Raw genomic sequence first — 22,071 nt, 5'->3', positions numbered from 1 at the left:
CAAGTCTATCAAACCAGTGTTAACTTCAAAGAAGGAATTTGAAGCAGGACATTTATATACTACCACACATCCAGCATCAACTGACAGCTGCTGAGCAAACCTCCATATCCAGCGTGAGCAATTCACCAGCTCCACCATTTCTTTCTTGTGACAGCCATTGGCAGAAAACCTCACACTCCATCCAATCAGCTTTAATCACCCATCAGATTAGTCTTGGGTCACTTGTGGGTGACTGCTTCCATTTGCCTCAGAGTGGCAGCTGGCTTCAGGGACACATTAACTGAGACTATGACCTGTCAACACTCCACCAGATTCTCACACTGGCAGAAATCCTACCCCGCATGTGAGAGGGGACCCTCGTCAACCATGATGGACCATCATGCATCAACTGTGTTTCCTCACAGCAAGACACAGGCCCGGTCTCACGGAGGGAAACCTGGTGATGTTGGTGAGCCAGTTTACAAGCATGGTAATTAACTCACTGAAGGGCTTGTCTCTATAAGACAAGTTAGTGAAATGGGTTGACAGCCAGTTGTGAAGGTAGTGAGTGAGATGGCCATCAACAAAATCTGACCAGCACCATTTTTATAAAAGCAAAAACTTGTCAGCTTATGCTGTGTGCCAAAATTTTAGGCTGATACCACCACATCCACAGTTGTTTTTATACTGTGGCAATGACAAGAGTAGAGGGCATCTACGGTATAGTGGCCAAGTTTTGAGGGAACACAACCTGATTCTGTGATGCACTGTTTTAGATTAAGAGCGGTCTGAGGCCCCAATAATCAGTTTTCTGGCTAGACTAGAGGAGCACTTTGGTAAGATGACCCACAATCTAAAAAAAATATTCTGGATAAAACATCAAGGGCAAGTCAAATTGGAAATGTGAGGTCCAAAAGCTCTCTGGGGGCAAAGCCTGGAGTTAACTGGCCTGGGTATTAGGGAGACATTGGCCTGGGTATTAGGGACTGTTCTGCCATACATGACTCAAACTGCCCTTTGTCAGAAATTCATTAGGCCTAAATAATAGCTTTCTAAATGCCTTCATTGGGGCTCTTTATTCAGTCCATCCAGGAAATTAATGTGCACAAGTTCTCATCAGAATGGCCCACATACATAATGCCTGATCTAACAGGACACTTATCATCTCATAGGAAGGATTTGTGGCCTGTAAAGCTATTATGATAATGGTGGTGACATAATGTCTGGCATGTATGTATGAGTGTGTATGCTGCTGGCTAAAATATTTCCCCAAGTGGAGTCTAAAAATGGGTTCAGATGACCGGTAACAAAAAAAAACCTACAACCCCCAAAACTGCCCTCAAAAAACAGACAATATCAGCCTCAAATCTGCTGTCAAATAAAATGGCATCTAAACCTCCATACTTAGTAGAGTAAGAAGCAGCTTTGACACTGATGACCTTGTCTGTGGCAGCATATATCACAGACCCAACAAAAACCCGTCATTCCTCTCAACTTCAAAGAACACAGGCGCAGCCCCTCTGGACTAAATCTAGGGCCAATCATTTCCTCGGAGCTGTATGTTTGCAATTCCCATTGGAATCATAATAGCTAAAATCTAGCAAATCTAGGACAGTGGCATTTGATGCAAAAAAGTACAATGTTGTTTTTTGGGGCAAGAGTAGAGGCAGAGGGTCTTGTCGGCAGTAACTCATAATGCCTAAAAATGGCACTGATACATTATATAGGACTTAGTTGTTGATGTTAAGATGTAGCCCTAATAAGCCGTGTCCAAACCCCAATCTAGAAAATGTGGCTAGGAGGCAACTACTTTGCTTAATTAGCTCAAGAATGTGCACAAATTAGCATGTGATGCTCCTTTCCATCTTTTATCAGATTCAGGCTGATAGCAGATACTGTCATTCTCTTTTATCTGTAATCCTGATGGTGCCTAAATGAAGAGGAAAAAACACACACAAGGAGGGGAGACTGCTCGCACTTCTTACAGTGAACAAAAACAAAAAAAGAGCATATATCGTACTCTAGCCAGCATGACTGGTCTCATAAAAGCCAAGCACGCGGCCACCCAGCGCAGCAACACCCCGGGGAGCAGGACATTATCACAAAGCTTTTAGTTGTACTCCCACACTGGGCCTCTCTGTGTGTTACAGTGGGCAATCTGTTCACTCTGTCTGCCCTGGTTCACATTACATCACAGGCCCGGCAGCCTGTAAATCCTTCCAATGAAACATGATTCTAGTCAACCTCTGGGACGGTCAGGAAAACACAGACACCTCTGGGACGAAGTCTGCATGGTCAGCTCATACTCTCATACCTAATGTGCCTACTGCTGCTCTCCAAGTAACACAAATAGCCACCCACTTATTAATACTTAGGTTTGACGCCTCAGCAGCTTTATATACTCTTGAGCTTCTCTTGGATAATATGCCTCCCAAATCCCGTGGGGGAGTGGACATTAAATGTGAAAGGAGATTAGCATAGTGAATGAGGAAGTGATGTCCTTTGGCTAATCACAAATGCTAATATATCCTGCTCTGTCCTTTCTGATGAAGAGTGTAGCAGACACTGAATGACATTTGTGTCCTTTTAAGATTAAATATGGTAAATACTTTGACAGAATCTTCTGCTATTTCAGGTGGCATTCCAGTGCTGCAGGTCTGCTATTCCCCTAGCCATTCAGACAAATGTGCATATTTGGTCACCCTAATTCAAATGTTTTCACTCTTTTGAAAGTAGCTCATCACAAAAAAGTGATGTGTAACTATCTCTATCAATCATAATCCCAGACAAAATGAAGTTCAGGTGTGCAGTAGGGGAAGAGTTGTGTGTGTGTGTGTGTGTGTGTGGGGGGGATGGGTTGTTACTCCCGTTCTTGGGTTCTTGAAAATTGTGAGATTGTTGATGAGGTCGCTGGAGGCTGATTTAAACCAATAAGTGGAGAGTAGGAAGATGCAGCCAGGCAGGAATAAGGTCAGGCTCAGCCTAGGTTTGGATTTTTGGACTCAACCTCAGTGTAATTTAGAGGAAGCAAAGGGCTGCCTGATTAGAGGTTCAGTAAACAAATGATGGAAACTAGAACAGGAAAAAACAAGCCAATACAAGGAACGGAAACAAGGCATTGGATGTCAGCATCCGGACTAGAGGAACCAGGTGTTTCGACCTATTTATCTAGAAACTGAAGATACCTAGACCCACCTGACCTCACACACAATATAAACAGGGCCACAGAGTTGTACAGATGGCCAAGGCAGAACTGCAGAATGGAGATGAGAGGACTTGGACTAAGTGGGTAGCTCTCCATAGGAGTGAAGCAGTCTGAGGCCAAGTGTTCTCTATTCTTAGTCTGTCAGACCCAAAAATGTGTCTCTGTTTCCTCGCCTCCCCTTCAAAACTGGGTTGGAGCATCATGTGCTGTCCTGTTTTAAGCCTCCTCCTCCTTTACCTGCATCTAGACATTTGGTAATCTAAGGATGGACCAAATCACATTATCCCTAATCTTGCACTCCATTAAATGAGCGACACAAGCATCATTTTTAGATGAAAATTGTGTGATGTTTCATAATGGTCTATCCTAATCGAGAGCAGGAAAACATCTGCAAATCTGCGACCTAAGCCTTTGTCTGTACACCTCAGTTGATTTTGTGTAATGAGCAAAAGAAAACTATCGACAGGATAATCCTCTCTGGACTCTGCTGATTACACCTAACACTCTCGCATTCAGGTGACACTCGTGTCCCTGCACAACCCTGGGAGGACCAGCTGGCCACAGGCTGTCCCGAGGAAGAGGAAGCCAGGAAAACGAGTGGGTTTTGGGTTAACACTGCAAACCACACTCACACGGTGTGGTGGAAAAAATAGTGAAAAAAAGAAAGGAAAGAGAATGAAACAGCGGAAGCTCAGTGCAAAGTTGCAACACAAGAGTCTGACAGGATACATATAGGTTAAGCCAGTGAACAGCTCTGCTGACATAATAATGAAAATAAAATGACAGGGTTTGTGGTCCACAGTAACGCTACAATGGCATGGGTAATATTTGCAGAACATACTCTTTCACCACACAGACCACAGCCATCAGCATCCTCCCAAAGCTGAAATGTCTCGCTGCCCCACTTAAAAGTCAAGGCGGATATTTTCCTTTATATGCCATGCAGATTCCCAACTGTGTCAAACTTTGTCATCATGGCTTTACTTCCATTTCAGACAGAAAACCACCAGGTCACGTTTCAGGAGTCAGAATATTCTGTGTAACACCAACATGTCACTTGCAGGTAAATTGCTTGGGTGGGATAAACTGCTGATCTCCTTTACAAAGCACAGGAAATGTACATGGTCAGAGATCACAGACTGATTTTTTTTTTTTTTCCACCTTTATTTATTCAGGGGGAGTTTCACTGAGAGCAATGCTCTCTTTTTCAGGAACGCCCTGATCACATTCACACACACACACATTCACACCTGAAAGCTGACCAGTACAGCCACAGTCTGATCTGCTGGCCACTGAGCAGCTCCACTAGAGCAGTTGGGGTTAAGGGCCTTGCTCAAGGGCACCTCAGTGGTGGTAATGAGGGAGGGGCAAGCGCTGCTTTTTCACTTTCCCAACCCAGATTTATCCTGCCGGTCCCGGGGATTGAACCGACGACCTTCCGGTCACAAGCTCGCTTCTCTAACCTTTGGGCCACCACTGATTTCTAGCTTTTCAGAAGCTTAGAGAAAGCCAATTAGACAGTGCTTAATGAAGCTGCCAAAAAAGAAGAATGCGACAGCCACGATAGCTGCAGTGTAACTACTGCAAAATACAGTACTAGACCCACGATAAAAATGAATGCCGTCTTTGACATGCCTGAGAACAAAGCATCTGACAGAATCTATACAAACTGGTATGACAACTACATCTTTTTGCTGCTATTTACTCACTATTTATCAGAGGCAAAGTCTTCTTAAACTAAGACAAAACCCCCAATTAGCCACAGAGAGTGCAAACAGATGTCTTCCCCAACCTGAAGAGATGGATTTACTCCCTCTGTGAAGGAGATGTCATGTTTTACAGCAGATTACAAATAACCTGGAATTCAATGAGGAAATCTTTGGGCCTCAATGCAATTCCTCTAATCTGATTCCCTCTCTTGTATTCTCTGAAAACTCTTTGGTATGGCAGGAGTTGAGACCGATACTCAAGACACGGGCTAAAAATATGTTACAAAAGATCAGCCAGTCTTGTCTACGGCCTAATCCGGCAGACATTAAGAATTCTAACATGACAGAGAAAATTACGGTTGTGTCTCGAAGGGTCTTACCTCCAGTCTTTGGACCATCTCCCTGATGTCTTCCCCGCAGTTGTCGTGGGCAGACAGCATGACGCACTCCCCGCGCTCATAGAAGATCTTAATGCTCATAATCCCCGACGTCCAGCCGATGACGTCGCGGCAGGAGCAGTTGAAGACCACGTTCTTCGACTCCTCCTCGATGAGCACGATGAACTCATTGGAGATGCCGAGCAAGCAGTCCACGTCCATGGACTGGCCGAAGTCCCGGGCGCGGACGCTCCAGGTGATGGCGCCCACACTGAACAGGTGCGCGTCCTTCCTGGGCTTGGCCTTCTCCTTCTTCTTGGCTCCGAGGGTGATGAAGCTGAATTTGACAGCAGAGTCAATAGTGGCCGTGCTAACAAAGTTCTCTGCCAGGTCCTTCAGGTACTCCTGCCGCGTGCGCGTCGCCATGGCACGGAACTTCTCCGACTTGTGCGCGGCGTTTTCTCCGTTGATGACCTTGGCGAGCAGGAAGTCCCTGAACACGGCCGACTTGGGGAAGGTCACACTCTTGGGGATGGGGGGGCCGAACGGAGGCACGTCTTTAGATCTAGATACAGCCACGCTGAAAGAGCAAAATGGGATGTAATCAGTGATCTTAGTGCCACTGGAAAAAGTCATAAGTGTAGTGATGATGTAACAGATAAACTGAAAGAAGTGCCATAAAATGCAGAGCATTGAATTGTTTAATCAGTAGTCGTTTGAAGGGGGTTGAAATTATATAGCTTTCAGGGAAATTGTTTCTGGTGGAAACACTGAAAGGAGCTAAGGATCTTTTGCTGCGTTGATTAAAAGCTATGTCATTAACAAGAGCCATCTTGACTTCAAACAACTCTTGAGGAGAGAGTCATAAGTCATAATTTCAAGGTGTCTCTGAAGATAATGACTGTACATTATTGAACAGATCAAAAGAGCTTTGTGATTCCCACACATTACTATAAAGTCATGAAAGCAACCAGAGAAAGCATTCAGCAGACTATTATTATTCCTTCAAATTAAGCTGCTCTAAAACGTTCACGTGGAGCCATTTAGCGTGAGGATATTTATGCGAAAGACACATCAGAAGATAAACACATTCCCTTAAATTGTCTTGAGGGAATTAGTTTACTTCAAGTGTTCTCTTTTCCCATGGTGAAGAGCTTCAATAATTGGTGGCTTGAATCAATGCCATCAATTTTAGATGTTGTGTTTCCACCCTCCCCCTCTTCTCCTGTCTGTTTTCATATGCCTAAGTAGAAATAGCTGTAAGCAAGCCTGGCAGGGCGGTGGCTGCTCGCTCTGTTTACCTGTAGCAGACGTTATCAGTGCAGGGGTTGTGGACTTTGACGATGACAAACACGTGCTGGAAATGAGAGCGGATGTTTTTTGGAGTGAAGGGAAGGGCCCCGGGCTCCTGGAATACTATGGTGACGATATCGTTGCCAATGTGCCTCTTCCTTAATAACTATATAGATAAAAAGAGGGAGAAATAGAGACAAAGACACAGAGAAAATACATCAGAGGTGAATATAAAAAGGCAGTGCAAGAGCACGAGAGTTTAGAGTGAAAGGTGCGTAGGCGACCTTCTAATTTATAGCAGAGAAAAAACAAAACCTTAAATGAATTGCATCTTTTTATGGAAAACATAACATTGGAATTTCATACTAATTCATACTTTCACAGAGATTAAGATCTGCGAAAATGTGTATTCTATAAAAAGCTTTTAGATGCAGTTTTTTTTTTCTTTTTGAGTCTTTTCCCTTTTGTCTTTATGGTTACAAATGTGTTATTTTGAGCATCAGACAGAGCTGAACAAGAACTTTCCAATAATATATAAGACTCATTTTTCCTCCAAAATGTCACTTATGCCCATTTTGCACCAAACCCTCAAATAATAGTGTATAGCAACAGACAAATCAAGTTTTTGCAGGAGCTAAAGACAGTACAGCTTATTCCTCCCTGGTTTGAAAGCCTAGCAGAGCGCCAGTCGAGGAAATTAGTAGTCTCTCTAAGATTTCAATCTCAAAACAAGCAAACTGAAATGAACTGTCACTGGCATCAATACTGGCACCGCCAGCGGGACACCGAGTCATTTAGAGAGCAATGACTGCAGTTCTAGTCATTGACGACTATCCAGCTCCATGCTGTGATCCTGATATCCATTCCCAGGTGTCAGACATCAGGATAAAAGGGTTTCGAGTGATAGAAATGTGACACAAACACAATTTAGACTCCACATTTTTGTACGGTTGGACTGTGCGGGTAGTTAACCTCATTCCCGGGTTGCTATGGAGAGGTATAAAGGGGCAAGAAGGGCCTGTAAACAAACAGGATTAGAGGGTGCAGTGGTGAATTGGAGAGGATGAAGGGGTGAGCGGGGTGAGCTCTGCTTGGGCCTACTGGAAGATTACCACCAGGGATTAAATGACAGTCCCACTCAATTAAATACAGCTGGAGGAGGGGAAAGGAAAAAGAGAAAGAAAAGCCCTGAATCCTGCCAATCAGGAGCCTTTGGATCCACGGGAGAGAACAGGTCTAGAATAGGTCTCTCCAGAGCTTAGCTATGGACCCTGTCCTACTCCAAACACCCTCCTCCACTTACCAACTCCTTCAGTATGTTCACTGGTAATATCTCTGTGGGGTTGTAGCCACAGGGCTCAAAAAGAAAGTACTTCTCCATACCAGCAGTGCAGGGACTAAGATGGTGAACCTCTGTAATCAGGGTTTTATCGGGCCATCACTCGCCGGCCCGCCACTGGATCCAATTAATCCCACTTGTTAGCGCAGACAGACACAGAGACCTGTCTAATACCACGCCAGGTCCGGCCCCTGGGGACTCACTGATTAAAATCCTACTATGGGGTGCCGTTGCCATGGCAACGCTCAAGGTTTCAACTGATAGGTCATTACCGTGACGAAATGAGGCTCTGGGGAAGATTGGCAGGAGCTGGGATTGAAGATATCCTAAAAGGAAGCTGCTCGGGGACTTATTACCGCCGTCAGCCACCGGCTCACCGCACACTAAAGCTAAGATGCGGTCTGCTGGAAGGGACGGAGAGGGGTTTACTGACCTGCTGTCTGTTGTTGGGGGTGTAGGGAAGCAGGGTGGACACATGAAACATCAGCTCGTAGTCCTTATAGGTGGTGTAGAGGGAGTGGGTGCCTGTGGAGTCGGCTGTAACAGAGAGAAAAGGGCAGTCAAGGTCTCAGACTTCATGAAAAGCAGCCATTATGTTAGATAAGGTGATGATGTAATGGTACATGAACTAAGAGCCTGATGTTCACAGTAAGATCAAGCATTCAGGGGCTTACAAAACATTAAGGCCACAAAAAAAAAGCAATACGAAATAGAGCTGGACATCTGTACTCAGCAGGATTAGGAGTGAGTGGGCTTTTGTTGGCGTGTGTGAAGTTTTTTTTTATCTTACTCTTGTTGTCCAGCTGAGCTCTGTACTTGGCGAAGCCTTTGAGGCGCACCCTCTGGCCCAGCAGGTCCAGGAACTCGTCGAGGGCCGGTCCGGCGCTCTCGTTGTTGTACATCTCCTCTTCGGTGCTCTGGCCCGCCTTGCAGTACAGCACTCCCACCTTGTGCTGGAAGCTCAGCTGCAATCAGGCACATTACACAGACAGTACAGTAAGTAGCCTATTCTGGAGCTGATATGGATCACACGCTGCAATCGCACATACATCAGACACTCGCAGCAGAGAAGTACTTACTTTCCATCCTGTCACGGTTAATGTGAAGGCCTTCATAACCCCTCTGCCAGTGCACTGAAATCCCCCCCTTTTGTATGGCCAGGCTATGAACTCTCTAGTGCGCTGAGCAGAGCATAAATCAACCCAAGCTAATAGCTGCTATTGAGGAGCAGCTGTGGAGCAACTAGGGAGTGAATTACAGACATATAGCAGGATCACCCTGCTTTACTGCAGAACACTCGATGGCATTTTAATCCTTTCCAATAGGACTGATGTAAACAATGCCTTTAATTTGTCATTGAGTCTTCCACTGTCAGCTGAACAGAAGTGAGATACTGTGCAGAGTGCATGAGACGGTAACAACAGTGAACTTCCACACACCACAAATAATACAACCTTGATTCATCCCACAATGTTAGTCTGAGGACAGTGAATTAACCATCACTCAAGGCAGAACGCCTCAATAACAATGGATCTTATTTATGATCAGGAGTTTTCCTATCACCCAGAAACAACAGGTCCAATATGATCTTGTGTTAAGCGGAGTCATGTAGAAATAAAACATCAGTGAGACAGCGGTTTTCCTTGCACAGTGAGTGCCTTCTCCACCCGCTGAACTATAGAGTCATGAATCTTTTATGGCTTACAGCTCCCCGATGCCGGCCAGGGAAGAGGGTAAAAGAAAAAAAAACAAAAGACTCCTGCTTTCGGCACCTGTTGCCCTATGTTCTCGACTGAGGACAGCATCCTGACACGGGGTCAATGTGGCAAGACAAAAAGGTTCTGCGAGTGTGAAAGCCAAGAAATGATCTATATACTGAAACAAATTAGAATCGTCTTTTTCCTCCCTTACAGGTTATCAGTTCCCAGTGTGCCTCTGACACTGTTGTCATGGTGACTTCCTCTATCAGGCAGACGGCTCTGTACTAAAGCTCCTGCGGTGACTGAAAGCTATTATACCATCAAGCCCAGTGGAAATGGCATGATGTGCTGTGATGTGGTCTTCATTTCTGTCCTGCATTATATGGACTCGCTTAACCTCGTGCTCCTCTTAACAGACCGGCCAATGGCAAGGGCAATCACATTGCCCTTCGCTGCAAATTTGTCACAGCCTGAAAAGCGCAGACACACCTGCGGACAAATATATATATATATATGAATGAGTAATACTCCTGAGATGTAGCTCACTCTGTCATCTCTTCCTGCCTCTGATGTGCTTTTTGGCGGCATCAGCTTCTGATGAGAAAGAGAGAAGTGGCCGTGTATCATAAAAAAAAGCAGAGATATCCCATTTAATGGACCTGATATTAGCTAAAATGTTCTGCTTGCTGTGCAGTCCTTTCTCCTCTATAAATATCTCTTCACTCACTCTCCCTCGCTTCACTTTTCTCCCTCTGTCCAGTGCTGGAGGCTGTTGAAACCTGTTAGCCCTCCTCCTTCACAAAAAGAAATGGAGTGGGAAAAAAAAACGGGGATGGAAAGAGACTTAATGAGGGGAGAGAGAAATGGGGACAACAGTCCCTCTGGAGATTTGAGAGACACACCTGAGGGATACAGCAGTGTCCTGAGAGCCAAGTGCGTTACACAACATCACTGTGACATCTGTCTGCACTGCAGTACAAACCCTCAGGCCAAAATATGGCTCCCAAAACCTGGCTACAATCGTGACACACATTTGCACAAACACCTATCATGATGCCTTTACTATCACTTCTGCACCAATGCGACAAAATCTAAATATGTACATAAGAGGACATCAAAATGAATGGGAAATGTGGATGTGGGGCACAGGCAAGCTATGTACACAATGTCACCAAGTTAATCCTCATGTTCCAATGCCATGACAGGGAATTGATTTACTTTAAGGAGGGCTGAGCGCTTGGCCCTGCAATAACAGCCTCAGTGGGTGATCGGGACTAATCTCTTGAACCTGTGGAACAGAATCACACTGATCTTGATCTTTCATTCCCCTCCTCTACTGATCTCATTTCATCATCAAGAAGCAAAAAGTAAAATCTGACAGCTGAATATGACAGCTTTAACTCAGACATCTTAGCTGGTGAAATGTGTTTCTATTCAGGTGACAATCATTCTGTCATTTTCCAGCTTTAAAATGGTCTTCAGCTGGGAACAACAGAAAGACATTTTGCATCAATGGCTTCGTTTGAAAAAAGTTACCATTATGATTTCTATCAGACATCACCTAACATCAGCTCACATCTCAAAATCTGATTAAGTGCCTAATGGTTTTCCCAGTCCATCTGCTCACAGTCAATTCACTGTGATCTAAAATGTGATCTAAAACACATTCACATATGCCATGTTCTCTTCTTACAGCTAAGGCCATTACAGCGCAGTCTACAACACGGCTTTCAGGGATCTTCTTTCTGCAGAGCGGATCATGAGGACAGTTTTGTGAAGGATATTGTGGAGGCTGTCTTGCTCGAGGACAGCCTCCCTCAGCAGGCGTCCTTTCTCCTCGCAGCACAAGGAGAAGCCTGTTCGCACACACTCACAAAAACAGAGGACTAATATGTCTTTAGAAGCGCGCATACACACAAAATTCCTCAGATAAGGCTCTCTATGTGTGGTAGAAAAGAATTACACACTCAAACAAAACCGGCCTGCCAGAGCACTCTCATGCTCTCAGCTCATCACAAGATGTGAGCTGCAATTCTTCCTGTCCAATCTCAGCTTCCTCACACAAACACATTAGAGGGGCGTTGAAAGTCCGGCTCGGCCAAAAAGTAGATTATGGGGTGCTTGACATATTAAACATTTGCACGGCAAGCATCAACATTAATGATTAAAACAGAAGTGTACAAAAATACCGATGTCCAAATATAAAACTGGCCTCAACTGGGCTTTTGGTTTGAGGTCTGTGAGGAGGAGTGCCAGTTGGAAGAGCGTCAAGCCCCACTTAGTCTGGGCTCTCCTCCTCTGAAAGTGGTTTCAGAGCAGGTTTCTTAGATGACTTCCGTTTGTTCATTTGTCTCTCTGATGCTTCCAGTTTCCACTTTATATCCCAGCGTCTGTCTGCAGACAGTCTCTCGTACCAAAGGCATGGGGAGTGCTGTTAGCATGGCAGGTTGTGATGGACAAACTCCCACATGTGATACCAACCGCTTGGGATCTGGCAGGAGGAAACTTGCTCAAGCACTTATAAAGTTGATTGATGAAGATGATTGGCTTTGGGATAGTTGGCGATGGAAAGTCTGTCATCCGCTTAATTGCAATGAACTTGCTTTACAGAGTACACTACACTACTCTTGTTTGTGTGTGGAAGTGTGTGTGTGTGTCTCGCAAAATTTCAGTGTACAAGAGGGACATGGTTGACACATTCTATTATCAGAGCCTGTCCCTTGTCAACTGGAAGGATGGGCTCATGCTAACGAATGCAATTACGCTAATAAGCAGGCGATTCTCTGATAGTTAGACAAGCACTACATCAGTAGCTACTCCCCCAACACTCCACTTTCCATCTTACTGATTCATTAGAAGAGATATTAAAGGCCTTAAGATCACACAATGAATCCCTTTCTTCCATACCTGCGAATATAGATGGCCTGCATCACTAATAGCCATTTCACTCAAACAGAGATAATGCAAGATGACATCCTCTGCCATCCAGGCGGAATACCAAATCACCCACTCTCGGATGAAATAAGTTGTCAAAAGTGTATTACTTTAGCCCGTGACTGAGTATCCTCTCAGCAGAAAAAGCGTGTCAAAGAAATCGATGCAGGACACTGTGAGTCTGGGATTCATATTGATTCTATTTAAGTGTGATATTGGTTGTCTTTTGCCTCCACGTGGGAGCCAGTGGACATCTTAAATAGTGCTGACAGGCTACGGCAGACAGCACAAAGGTGCCATTTGAACTTAATCCCTCCCCAGTTTCATTCTATAGGTGATACAGACAAAAATACTCCATCAATAAACAGCTTCATTCAGTATTCCATAATATCGACATGTGGCAGCGGGGGCTTAAAAGTCAAGACAATTGGAAAATCTTGGTTTGGAGACACTCTTCCCTTCTTTAACAGCTACAGTCGACGGGCCTTAAAGCAAGGCCCTTAACCCCCAGTTGCTGCAGCACTGCTCAGTGGCCAACAGTGGAAGTCTGCGGTTGTGCTTGCAAAATTAAGAAAAAGGGATTTTTACTCACCCCCTGCTCGTCCAGCTTGAGGAGCTGCTCGGGGACCTTGGGGGAGTTGAGGGCCAGCCTCAGGCATTGGATATTGAGCTCAGGGATCACATACTCCAGCACCTCCTTCAGTGGCAGCCCGCGGGCCGTCCCATGCCTTGCCGTGGACGGAACAGCATCCTCCAGGATGGCCCCACGCAGCGTGGTCAGCTGGCAGTACAGACAGAGGGCGAGGATTAATTCAGTTAATTAGCTCTACTGTCTATTGTATGTCTTGTGCTGTACGTGAAGTACTTCTACAATGTGTCATTATGTAGTCTGTTACTCTGTAGGCTGTCAATATGTCTCTGCACCAATGACTTGGCAAATGAAGTTATTCTGATTAATTTAAATCTCAGCCAGGGCTTTGCTTGGGTTAAGGCGTACATTGCATTTCCAAAATACTGGAAAGTGAGAACAAGACTGATATGTTGGCTGCTGTGTAAGGCAGTAATAATATCGTCTTGTATCTCCAAAATGTCACCTTTTCAGGAACTAAGAAAAAAAAGCCTTTTTCAGTGTGATGACAATGTATTTTTAACTTTATCTAATTGGTTTTGAAAGGGTTTCATAATACCAAAAGGCTGGAGAGGACCATGTAATCCCTCGACAGAGGAGCATGTAATCCTTCAGTTGAAATGAATACATGAATATCTCCAAAATTGGAGCTACAAGGTTTTCACACAACAACAGTGATATTTATGCCATTATTATTTAGGCCAGTGGCTCCATTACTGGCTCCGGTGGGCAACATTAGGAACTCGCATGCTAAATAATTGAGACGGGCTAACTGAACACTGGATGTTAAGTGGTGTTTTACTGTTCAGACCATTAAATGTGCCAGTAAAAGTTGACCCAAACAGCCTCAACACCCACTGTAACTGTCTGGTGTGGTTTAGCACATGGCAGACACATTTACACAAATAAATCCCATTTTGTAGTCCATCTGCAAAGCTTACGGACACGAATGTTAGCAGTCAATGGCTGTCTGACAGAGAGGCAGATTACTTTACAGTCTTAGGGAGGAAGGGATAGTGAGACAGGGAGCGAGAAAGAGAGAGAAAGAGAGAGAGAGGTGAGGCTAAATGATAAGAGTACATGCAAATAGACCTTCTAGTGATTGGGGAGTTAAAACATCATCTGCGTGCTACTTGCAGGGCTAGCATGACCCAGATACATTGTTTTATCTGGGGAGTGGTGCTTCAAACCAAGAATGGCATTTGATATCAGTGACATTTCCCTGCCTGATGCATCTGTTGCACCTGAATTATTCAGAGGATGAGACCACCCAGCATCAATCAATGAGAGCTTTCCGTACCACGAGGGACTGTGTGGTGGTGTGCTGAGACTGTCAGATTTACTCCCATTGTATTTGTGGGTGAATTATTTGTGTGTATAGGTGTGTGTGTGTGTGTGTGTGTGTGTGTGTGTGTGTGTGTGTGTGTGTGTGTGTGTGCGCGCCGTGTCTGTGAATGTGATCGCACTGACTCTCTGATAGACTGCATCAGTGTTTGCATGACTGACTAACTGAGTCACCACTGGCACAAAGTCACTGGCCACATTAGGGTGCTTGGGGCAGATTTAGGAATAGAGAAGGGAGAGGAAGTCTCCACTTGTTGTTTGCAGGGCTATTGAAGCATTTCCGCACTCTTGCATTGCTTGACTGAGCTCTCTAGTGAGTGACCTAAACCTCTCCCGCTGAATGCAAAATATGAGAAATATGAGAAATGAGAACTATCCTTTAAAAGCTTATTCTCTGGCTGGTAGTCGATAGGATGATAGAAATCACGCAGGTTTCCCCCTACCATGCATTAATAATGACAATGAACCTAATTTATCAAACCATCATTTATCAAGACATTTGTTGTTTGTTGCTTTTTAAACATACAATACTCAACACAGAGCAGACTGAGTGCACACTGGTGTATGAAGTTACCTGGCTGGTTCTGAAGGTGACCCGGTAGTTGTACTGCATTCCATCTTTCTCCTTCCCATCCTCCAGCTTCTCCCTGCGGATGCTGACTGCCACAGGGCCCAGATTGTCGTCTACCCCAAAATAGTTTTGATGCTCTGGAGGTGGAGCGAGACAGGCCAGCATTAAACACACATGAAGCGTCAAATTAATGAGTGGTCTTCAACAAAATGTGATGTGACATCGTAACTCCAATGAGTTGGGAAAAAAAAGTTCAAAACAATCTTCTGAAGCTGTGAAAAATAGTGAAGTTTATAAAATCACTGCCTCTGAAATGCTGCTTCATAGAATATTCATTTTATATCATTGACTCCATATGCTAATCATGCAAAAATGCTTATGGTTTGACAAGGGCCGGGCATTTCCTCTGGCATATTCAGGAGATCCCCGATTACGGAGAACAGCAGGGGTCCACTAGAGATTTGAAGCCCCCCTCTGAGACCGATTTAACCCCATTCTCTTTGTTATGGCAACAGGATCTAAAAGACCATCTTTACAATATTGTTTCTTCAAGAGAAAAGAGGTTCATGTCATTTAGAACTCGGGATTTGTAACAGTTTTAAGCATAACAAGATTCAATGCTAATTTCTGTGTCAACATGAAAGCACTCTATTTGACATTAGTTATGCACTGCCTTAATAAGGCACTCAATAAAATATCATACAATTCTGCCTTATGATTTATAATACCATCAAGATATTTGTTTTACCTAAAAATGCTGTGTGCAATATCAATCTAATAAAAGTCATGTGATGTTTTTCAGGACTTCTCCTTTCTCACTAATGATTCAAGAGTGAGAAAGGTGGAGTGTGTGTCTGTATCTCTGTGTGTGTGTGTGTGTTTTGGGTGAGGAGGGTGGGGTGGGGGGCTGGGTGTACATGGACACAGGAACAGGGCTTTGCACACGCACAGCAGTGCCTTGAGCAAACAGTCCCTAATCCCGGCTAAAGCCAGGGAGAAAGACCGGGATTGAGCGGACAACAAAGGAAAAACCTCACCGGGGACTCGAAGCACAGACACTCTCAAAGCAGGAGATTTCTGCAGAAGGTTACACACCGCAACCATCCGGAGCACGCCGCGTAAATACGCCGGCTCTTATCGCCGTGACGTCAATTTTAGGTACAGAGAGCATATGAGCACGAATAATAGATGAACTGTAGGAAGGGAATATGGGCAAACTATTTGAGGAATGCAAGGCTCGTCAGGGACACTGGAGTGCGGGGAAATGCTCTGTGAGGCATGAGGTCAAACGGCGGTAGGAGGCTCGTCTATGCGTAGGGGCCTCTAGGCATCCTAGTACCGGTGGCACTGTGAGGCAGGCAGCGCAGACTGCAGAGGAATGCCTTTTGTCAACACATTTCTCCAGCATGTCACTGGTACACATCACTTGGTCTAAAGGGCAATTTGCCAAAAGTTGCCAAATGGATGACATTTGCTTTAATTGACTGTCATGTCAAATGCCGCCTCTCTCCTGTCTTGCCTGTCACTCTCCACTGCACAAATGGCTCCAAAATCCTTAAAGAATCGACTTGTATGTGTCTCTACTCTCTACATTATCAGCTCCAACAGAGGTCTATGTGAGGTCAAATATCCATATATAAGGCATGATTTTTACACCCGCCTCTATATCACTATGTCCACCCACGCAGTTGATATGGGAACATGACCTGTATGTGACAAGGCTTGGCTCGTGGGTGTGGATGTTGCATTGTCTCCATTAGGGCAGCCCAGGGAGAGCCACTCCTGCTGCTACGGGAAAGAGGGCTTTACGCAATCAATAGGATCAATGTTCAGCCCAGGGTGATAAAAGCTTGCCCTAAAGTGGTGACACACTGTCATGTTTGTGTGTGTGTGTGTTTTTGTATGTGTGTGTGTAGTGCAGCAGAGGTGACGACAGACTTGTCTCTTCAATAAAACACCCAGATGAAAAAAGGGTCAAGGGGTAAATCCACATTTCTGCTGTGAAAAAAACATCTTCTAAAAAAAAGTTACGAAATAAAAGGAAACCGACAACAACATGGAGTATTTCAATTATACACTGGCCTGCGTTACCACAGAGAGATTAAATATGTAATGTAAATATGTCATCACAGACAGCAGAGCTCACTGAAAGTAGTTGTTAGATTTTTATGTGAAGTGGAAAACAGTTTTGTTTTGGGATGAATAATAAGTGAGGCAACATTTCACGGCAGATGAGCATCATTGCCCCAACAGAATAAGCTCACTTGCACAGTCTAATATAAGCAAGGCAGATCTGTAATTGTCTCATTCTCCTTGACTGGAGACATCAAGCCTCAAGTGAGTTTCCACACAGTCACGCTGACGCATATTTTAATACAGAGGAGCAGTTCTGAGGAAGTTCAGGCATCTCTCAAAATGTGAAAGGTGAAGCAGCTGTTTTCTGGGGGGGCTTAAGAATGGGTAATCCAATATGCTGAGAGCGGCAGAGCACAGAGACGCACAGACAGCGGGAAAAACAGACATGTATAATGCAGTGATGGGTTCGGGGGCTGGCGTGGTATTTCCAGAGTCGGTCACCTAGGTGTTTTAATGAGGAGCGTTGGGACCTTGGCGTGGTTTTGCTGACCCCATAGTTTCATGTGAGGCGTGCTCACACCCCTCCGGCCCCCTTGGGGAACAGCTGCAACACACCCTCTAGCTCACCTCTCTCTTCTCACATGACTAATCACAGCTTCTCCGCAGGGTTGAGGGCAATATCACAAGGAGAACATGACCGCTCCTCTCCCGAGGAAGTGTAACACACACCCTCACACCCAACACAAGCCTGCTATTGTTCTGGCCCCTTATATCATCTGGCCCTACAAAAATAACTGGGCCGTGAAGATATCTGACCCTATGAGCGGAGGCTGTTCCATTCTGGATGAACTCGCCTTCACACACAGCATTGTTCGTAGTCTTGTTTCTATGAAGTGGATTTGGCCTGGAAACTATCCTCATCCTCAACAATGTGTCATTCATATCCTCTTTTATCACCACTGTATCATCTCTGTGAATGCACAAACAAGACACATTTGCTGTCAACACGCCTTACCTCTCCCATAGAAGTACTTGTGGTAGTAGTACGCTCCCAGGTCGATATGCTCAATGATGTAGCGTTTGACCTTCTCCCTGTGGATAGGCTGGTTTTCTCGAGGCACCTCCAGTACAGAGACTCCGGCATTGGTGCAGTGGGAACTTAGCGAGGATTCAAAGGAGCAGCTCTCTCCTCCACCGCTGTAGTTGGCACTGTTGGCTCTGGAGAGGGAGATCCTCCTCTCGCCCTCACCACCAATCTCGTTGCGGAAGTGCGGGCAGGTCAGCACCAAGCTGTTGCTCTTCCCGTCCCCCTCATCGGCATCCAGGTTCTCCTTAGGGTTCAAGTCCTCCCTGCTGCCTAGCGGCGACTCGAACATGGGGACGTTTCCACCGCTACATCCTGCTACTCCTCCTTCGGCCCCAGCACCAGGCAAGGGCACCGCTCCACCTCCAGGCCCTATACCGGCTCCGAGCCCGGCTCCGGCCGAGGCAGCCGAAGCCCCGGTGGTGGTGTTCTTCCTCTGGCTCAGGTTCGCTCTGCTGGCCACTGCCTCGCTGATGTTGAAGAGAACGCTCTGGACGTCGTAGTGGGCGAAGCACTTCTGGAAGCTGAGCGGCCGCCGGTCCTCTTCCATAGAGAGCCGCAGGGCGTCGCTCTCGCTCTTTATGGTCCGCAGTTTCCTGAACAGAGACGTTTCGGACGACTCTGACTTGAGACGCCTCATGAAGGACTTCTCCCTCTCCCGGCTATAGAGGAGAGCGCTGTCTATGTAGTCGTAGCCTGCAATGTGGACTATCTCGCCCCGGGCGATCTGGGCGGCTGTCTGCAGGCTGGGGGAGAGGGAGGTGTCGTAGCGCAGCAGTTCGGGGAAACCCAGTGGGGGCACGCTGCGGTGGTCCAGGGTCTCCACCCGGTAGCCCCTGAGCATGGTGAAGAAGCCGTCCCCGCTCAGGCCCTGACGGTCGATGGAGGACGTGCTGCCGTACTCTCGGTGCAGCGAGGCCCCGGTGTTTGGGTTGACGGCGTTCTGGTCCATGATGTCCTCCGAGTCGATGTCGCTTATGGTGACATCACTGTTGCTGCGTTGCCGGATAGGGTGGAGACCCTTCAGCGGGGAGTGGCTGAGGAGGTCGCTCAGTGTATACTTATTGTCAGAGTAGTCTGCGTCCAGAGGGACCGGTTCGTCTTGCTCCAGGATTTCCGTGGTCTGGTCCTGCTGGCCATTCTGAAAGACTGGTATCACGCTCTGGTAGTTAGGTGAAGGCCGGCCGTCCCATCCATCTTTCCTCGGTGGCCATTCTGTCACCCTGGCCCTGACGCCCATTTTAGGCATGGCTGGAGTGCCGTTTGTTTTGCCTCCGCCCTCAGGCTTCCCCTGGGTGCTGGGGGCTGGTGGTCCCATGCTCCCATTCAGGGCTTTCAGTTTCCTGCTGAACAGCTCCTCCGACTGCATGGCTCTGGGGTAGTCTTCTGGGCCTCCCACAATTCCCACAAGGTTTGATTTGCTGTCTGTCACAGGGCTCAAAATACTCATATCCTGCTGGCAGACTCTTGGTAGAGCAGACACTCAGGACCCCTCTTCATTACATCATATGATTTGCCCATTTGTGTGCAGGGGAGGAGCCTCCTTCCTGAGTCAATGAACCAACCATCGTCACAACTCACAGAGGGCGGCTGGCACTGCGATAGACACACAGCATTTGGACGTCAAGGACAAGTGTCTAAGACGCGTTGAGGCACAGCGGAGTGTGTTCTCCTTTCACAGTGCGCCGCTAATTCAGAACGACAGCTGGAAGAGTTGAATCTATGGGACAAAAACAGAAAGAGAGAAGAAAATGTTAGCGCACAGCGAGCGAGTTAGACTGCAACTGAGACTTTTATATACAACACATAGGAAGCAGCAGTTTGTATTCTTCAAAATGACCCTGAAACACGGCACATTCAGTTCAGCTATAAAAATGAGCATATTGCTGACCTAAATTATTTGTACTCTGTTATCTTGTAATAAACTCCCACCAAGGGGTATGGAAGGCTGTATTCGTTTTAGAAGTATCTAGAGCATGGCATCGAATACAGCTAATTAGTGTATTTGAGAGGAGTCGGTGCCATTATGGCTTTATAATGAGATAGATGTATATCTTTGTTGGTACTTCCAGCCAATGCCTAACAGATGGTGGTGGAGCAAGTTACAGCAACAAGAGGCAGATGTTCAGCTAAATGTTCAGATGTACCAATATCTGATCCAACTGCTTGTAGCATCATCAAGCCTGCAAATTATACAGGGAGGATAGTTGATGCATATTCAACTAAAATTCCAGTGTGCCTGATTCTCTTTATCTGCTCTAGCTGGTTAGGAGGAAAATTAACAAGACACCTGACGAGGTAAACCAGCTATAACAAATTGAAATGGAAAAGTCCCTTCTTCCCATAATACAGTTGTGCAAGAACAAAAAACATTCTGTAGCTGAACTACAGGGCAATTAGTAATAAATCACCAAAATCCAATGAAATGTGCATTCGCAGTCCATAGCACTCCAGTAATTTCACAGGAGGAAAAGTTTACAAGCTTCCCTTCCCCCACTTGTTCAACTGGGGAATGCAAATAATAACAGCCAGCTCCTCATGACAAAAGGCTGATATCAGCAGCTACATTCATTAACCTGAAGCACTGAGGACACGGGGAGGGAGAGAGAAAACACTGGTGGGCTTGTCCTTGAAAAGCAGCCTCATTCCCTCGTGGGGATTTCAGATGTCAAACACACAGGCAACAAACTCACATGGTTTCCATTTTTATCCATAAGTAATGTCCCTGCAGATCAGCCATCTGGAGACTTTTGTTTAAAAAAGTGCAGAATTGGTTATATAGCCTAGTTCAACCGTGGAAAACCGTTTGACATCTAGGCAATATAAAAAACAACAACCTACAGTGTATGTCAACAAAGGGTGGTAGAGGACTGTATACTGGAACTGAATGCAGCAAGGATTTGAACTCCAACAGGCACAAACAGATTCCTGTATCCTCTATCCCATGCCACACTCTGTAGCCTGGAGCAGATCCAGTGGGGGCTGCTGAGGTGTTACACTCAGCCCATCTCACTGCACAGATCTCCTCAACCACTATCACTCTTTTGCACGGAGGATCACACTACACCATGCCACACTGGAGACCGGCAGCCTTCCTACCCTGACCTAAATGGCTTTCTCTTGTTCTTCGGGGCCGGTGGTGTGCCTCATCTATCCTGGTACTGCAATCATGTGAAAACCTCAGTTATCAAGGAAACCCTCCACGTCACAGAAAACAGGGCGCAGAATTGCTACGTTTGTTTTCGTCATTCCCGCTAACTGTATTCTCTTTGTAAGGCTTCACTGTGAACATGAGGGCTGGAGATGAGCATGGGCTTAGGCCGGCCTCCGTCCGCTGGCCGGCAGAATGATGGCCTCTGTTCCCAGACAACTGCGCACTGTGTTTACATTTCTCAGTCATTTACTGTTAGGGAGGAGGATAAACAATGTTGGGATGAAAATGTGGGCCACATCAAGATTAGCAACAGGCCAGACTAGACCAAATACACACGGGACAAGTCTGAAACATTGCAATAATAAAGTATCAGCCTCTGCCTGGGCCAAATACAGGTCAAGGACGGTATAGGTTGCATGACCTAAATGTGTTGCAGAAGAATGATAATAATACCATCTCAATTAAGTCTACTGGCAAACTATCCTCTAGTCCTCCCTCTTTCTTCTTCATTCAGAGACTATATACGATGATACAAGGTCTTAAGTTTCGTTGTCTCCTATTACTGAATGGTCTGGTTATGAAGATGGCTTCATATTCACAAGAGGGAACTGTCTGTAGTGTCATGGTATTTAACACCAGGCTTAGATAGGACAGCAAGAGATAGTGTTGTGCCATGTG

At 45.8% G+C, this 22,071-nt stretch overlaps 1 protein-coding gene across 2 annotated transcripts in view; it reads right to left on the bottom strand.

Annotated features, from left to right (window-relative positions):
* The window catches only part of LOC139929651 (signal-induced proliferation-associated 1-like protein 2), a 49,041-nt gene extending 29,418 nt beyond the window's left edge, over positions 1-19,623 (bottom strand). The window contains exons 1-7 of one of the 2 annotated variants that reach the window (XM_078288719.1): positions 18,171-19,623; positions 15,083-15,216; positions 13,129-13,317; positions 8,693-8,867; positions 8,336-8,439; positions 6,572-6,729; positions 5,274-5,850 (exon numbers count right to left, since the gene is read on the bottom strand). In XM_078288719.1, the coding sequence (XP_078144845.1) occupies positions 5,274-5,850; positions 6,572-6,729; positions 8,336-8,439; positions 8,693-8,867; positions 13,129-13,317; positions 15,083-15,216; positions 18,171-19,608 (2,775 nt within the window). In that variant the 5' untranslated portion in view covers positions 19,609-19,623. The remainder of the gene's footprint in view (positions 1-5,273; positions 5,851-6,571; positions 6,730-8,335; positions 8,440-8,692; positions 8,868-13,128; positions 13,318-15,082; positions 15,217-18,170) is intronic. The other variant, XM_078288720.1, reaches the window with a different exon arrangement.
* Between the last annotated feature and the right edge of the window lie 2,448 nt (positions 19,624-22,071).

The sequence above is a fragment of the Centroberyx gerrardi genome, chromosome 15 (assembly GCF_048128805.1).
Source record: "Centroberyx gerrardi isolate f3 chromosome 15, fCenGer3.hap1.cur.20231027, whole genome shotgun sequence".
Taxonomy (NCBI): Eukaryota; Metazoa; Chordata; class Actinopteri; order Beryciformes; family Berycidae; genus Centroberyx; species Centroberyx gerrardi.
The sequence above is the reverse complement of the archived record's forward strand: the minus strand, read 5'-3'. Positions and strand labels throughout refer to the sequence as shown.